Source organism: Lolium perenne, chromosome 7 (genome assembly GCF_019359855.2).
Source record: "Lolium perenne isolate Kyuss_39 chromosome 7, Kyuss_2.0, whole genome shotgun sequence".
In the NCBI taxonomy this organism is placed as follows: Eukaryota; Viridiplantae; Streptophyta; class Magnoliopsida; order Poales; family Poaceae; genus Lolium; species Lolium perenne.
Window position 1 is genome coordinate 129,785,801 of NC_067250.2, and position 4,374 is coordinate 129,790,174.

At 45.0% G+C, this 4,374-nt stretch overlaps 1 protein-coding gene across 1 annotated transcript; it reads right to left on the reverse strand.

Moving 5' to 3' along the window:
* Positions 1-323: 323 nt before the first annotated feature.
* On the reverse strand, positions 324-1,359 carry LOC127318461 (protein GLUTAMINE DUMPER 2). Its single transcript, XM_051348947.2, has one exon. It carries the CDS (start codon positions 1,213-1,215, stop codon positions 715-717), a length of 501 nt encoding a protein of 166 aa, XP_051204907.1. The 5' UTR covers positions 1,216-1,359; the 3' UTR covers positions 324-714.
* Between the last annotated feature and the right edge of the window lie 3,015 nt (positions 1,360-4,374).

Below are 4,374 nucleotides of genomic sequence, written 5' to 3' on the forward strand. Positions count from 1 at the left end.
TACATCTTAAAGTCTTCTCTCCTGAGACGAGAGAATATTTATCCTGGGCGCTGTTTCTTTCTCCTGATCATATCATATATTCGCAATCATGAGGAGTGTGCCCATCGACGCACCGCGTCCTACCTGAGACAAATAATTCTCATCCACTTTGGCCTTGGTTTACTCATTCATGCAAAGTGTGTGCCCTACCGGATTCCACCACTTGCCCACAACAGAAAAGGCGGGGAAGAAGGAGAAAATTATTCTCATTTCCATTACTCGGAGCTAAACGAAACGAAATATATAGATAGAAGCACCAACTTTTTCTCAAGGGACAAAAGGCCTATGAAAAGCTGCATTTCTCATGATGTAACTCCACTTCCATTATGGAAAAATGTTACAGATAACTCTCTCCACGAAAATATAGGGTCTCTCGATTGATGTTTTCTTGTGGCCGATGTCAGCAACTCTGCTGATCTGATCCGTTCGCCATTGCAAAAACTACACACAACCCCACAAAAATTTATGACTCTGATCGGGGTTACGTACGTTCCCTGTGTAGGTGGACTTTCTCCTGTTCTGGCGGCACCAAAGCTCTCGGCTTTCTCGAGGGAACCAAAACAAAATTGTTCTGCGAACTGCTCCACCAACAGTTCGGATCGAGCCACCCGAGTGATCTCACTGGCCGGTTGTCAAAATTAAACCTAGACCTAATGGAAGAAGAAGCAACAAAACTCAGACCTCGGGGATACGGTGGTCGTCCCGTTCTCTCTGGCTCTCGCTATGCTCACCATTACCAGCGTCCTTGATGCTAGCCATGGCGACTTCTTCCACCTTCTTCTCTTCCTCTTCTCCCTTGCTACTACGGTCTCCGAAGGAGGAGGCTCTGCTTGACATGGGTGTGGCCAGGTACGTCGGCTTCACGTCCCCAGCCATGATCACCAGTATCTTCTCCTCCCATATCGGTGGCGGCAGGTTGGAGAGCGCCGGCTTCGCGCCGTCGGCGGCGGAACCATCGTTGTCACCACGGCCGGCTCCACCCTCCAGGTAGCCAGACAGCTTCCAGTACGAGCAGGCGAGGATGAGGAGGGCGAAGGCGATGAGGCCGAGCATCGCCGCGAGGCCACCGAAAAGGTATGGCACCGGCGAGTGCCACGCCGAATGCGCGACACCGGCGGCAGCCGCAGGGGCTATCGTCGCTGCCGCCGTCGCATTGAAACCTGCTCCTGGCCTCATTGTTTCTGCTCTTGTTTTGTTGTATGTATGTATGTATGTATGTTTCTCCTCTGAACTGGGAGCAAACCGTGTATGCGAGTTGGTTTTCTGCTGTGCTCTAGAGAGGTTGTTGCTTTGGTGTAATGGTGTGAGAGCGCAGTGAAGCGCGCTGGAGGGTTATTTATAACCAGGGATAGGGGGAAAGCTGAGAAATTTGTCACTGCTTGTGTGGATTTGCTAAAGAAAAGTGTAGAATAAATTATGAGGTCACGCAGAGCATTGTTTATACGATTTTAGGGATGCAAAATTTCATAAAGGGGCTTCACGATGTTTAGTATTCGCCCTTTGGATCACTGTGGAAGTTGGCACGGGGGTGTCCATGCAAAATGGAAAGCAAAACCTATTATGCTCTATGTTTCTCCTTTTGGCTCACCTTTTGCTCCTTTTCTCACATATACGTTGGGTATACTTTACATTTCTGGAGTATTGGATAATAGGGAATGCATTTATCCATAAGAATGGCACATGTGGCTTGTCTAGCCCCTACGGTGCAGGGGCATGCGTGGCAAGGAATTATATCCCACTAAGAGAAGCACATATAGAGCACCACCCTAGAATAGGGACTCTCGTGTATTCAAATTTGTGACGGCAAAGCATAAACAAACTTAATTTTGGAAGAATAAATTATTTTTTAAAGCTAAGATTGATTAGTTTTGTTTTGAAATTAAGATTTGATTAGTTTGCCCATCATATTTTCCCTTCTATTTCTTCTAACACAACCTAGAAATTCCCCAAATAGCACCATGAATGTAGGTCTGTCTAAGAGCATCTCCATCACCGGACTCGGTTTCAGGCACCACCTAAATAGTGTCTGTTGTTGGGGTGCCCGGTACATGTCCTGCACTTTGGGGCCTGCTCTTGGGGCGCCCGGTACATGTCCGCCACTTTGGGACCGGCTGCCTCAACCGCCCCCCCCCCCCCCCCCCCCCACACACACACACCCCCTCCATACCACACACACAGGTTGACTCTGTATTTTCTGTTTTTTTTTTCAATGTTTGCTATTGATATAACAATACTGCATAATAAATTTTAGCACATAAATTAATTCAACCACAAGTTAAACATAGAAACAATCTAATTCATACAACAATTAAAATTTAAACTGAATTTGAGAAGTACTAGAAAATAGATAGCTCATTGTACAACAATTCAACATGACACTCATACAAACAACTGGGAACATTTTAACATTTTTAGAGTATTGAACAATAAGGAACGCACTTATCCATAAGAATAGATGGCTTGTCAAGTACCTAGGATGCAACTGCATGTCGCATGGCAACACTAGTAGGGAACGGCTTATAGGTAGCATTCTATTAGTGTTCAGTGGCGGAGGCAGGAATAAATTTAAGGTGTGGCGGAGTTGATAAATAAGAAAATGCAAGGCTCCACTAGATAAATTTTACTTTGTATTCAACGTGTACAATCTAAATTGAAAATATTAAACTAAAGTATTGCACTCAAAATACTTCACTAAATAAAGATTATATGAATAAAATATCAACAATTGAACTAGTCGAACAAATAAATGATCTGCATAAATAGGGAAACGACAGAAAAAACACTATACCCGACTTTGTATTGGAGCTTATTTCAGTCAAAAACAAAATAGTTTCAGAATTCGAAGGGCAATTTAGTTCTGAAATCAAATAACTTACAGTATATTATGTACTTGGCGTTCTTCTTTGGCGGCATATCCTTACTCGCCCTCGTGGCCTTGCCGGTCGTGGCGTCCTCTTGTCGCCGGCGGACGCACTTCTGGTTGCTGCCGCGCGGTTGCGTCCTGTCGTGGTGGGTCGGTGGGTTTCCACGATTTGAGTCACAACAGCCGAACAAGAAAGTTGTCGATAGGAAGGCCCAAGATCGTGGTGCGTACAGGCACAACCCAAATGGTTTTTGTTTACCGATTAGGCAGACCCAACAGTCAGCAGCCCAACACGGGACTATTTCATACCGATTCGTTTGTTTCAGTCCTCAAACAGCAGCGACCCCATCGATGGCATGGAGCAGAGACAAACCTGAATAAAAACTGAACCTGACGCATGTATATACCTAGTAGTATTAGCACAAAATTTAAGGTATGGCGGCCGCCAAACCTTGCCATATGGCTGGCTCCGCCCCTGTTAGTGTTGTTTCAGCTCCTCCACACGCCACATGGATAATTATAGCGCTTTGGGGTCGGTTGTCCCACCAGCAGCCCACTCCCAACCGGCTGGCTCTATATTTTCTATGTTTTTCGCTATTATTCATATTGATATAACTATACTGCATATTAAATTTTAACACATAAATTAATTCAACCACAAGTTAAACATATAAACAATATAATTCATACAACAAATTATATTAAATTTGAGAAGTTCTAGAAAATAGATAGCTCATCGTACAACAATTCAACATGACACACATGCAACAACTTGGAACATTTTAACATTTTTGGAGTATTGGAAAATAGGGAACACACTTATCCAAAAGAATGGACGGCTTGTAAAGTCCCTATGCAAGTGCATGTCTCATGGCAACACTAGTAGGAAACTGCTTATAGGCAGCATTCTATTAGTGGTGTTTCAGCTCCTCCCCCCCCCCCCCCACACCCACACGCCACATGTATAATTAGTGGTGTGTCATATTCTGGTATGCCACGAGCAATATCATATCAGTACCGTATTAGGAGACTAGACGCACCACTGGTGTGTGGGACCCACATGTTCACCCGGAAAGAAAATATTAGTGGTATGTATTTTAATTGCAGGGCCACTAATATTTTTTGTATTAGTGACAAGAGCTTGTTACCAGACCCTAGGTATTCATAATTTAATATTAATTTCATAAAAAACATTTAAATGAACTAAAACTAGAAAAAGGAGAGAGGAGAACGGCCCACACGCCCCACACCTCTCTCTCTTGTTCTCCAAAACCGCTCCACGCGCCGCCGCCCCCTCTCCGATCCCTCCATGCCGCCACCTTCCCTTCTCTCACCACCACCGTCTCATCCTTCGCCGCATCCCCCTCTCCCTCTCCTCTCCACAGATGCATGTGACATCAATCTCAGAGCCGCCACCACCCGTCAAAGTTGATGCCACCTTGGAGTCATCGTTACCCCATCGAAGTCACCGT

What these genes read in the sequence shown, in the direction of transcription:
- LOC127318461 (XM_051348947.2), bottom strand. Translation starts at nt 1,215, where the DNA reads ATGAGGCCAGGAGCAGGTTTCAATGCGACGGCGGCAGCGACGATAGCC.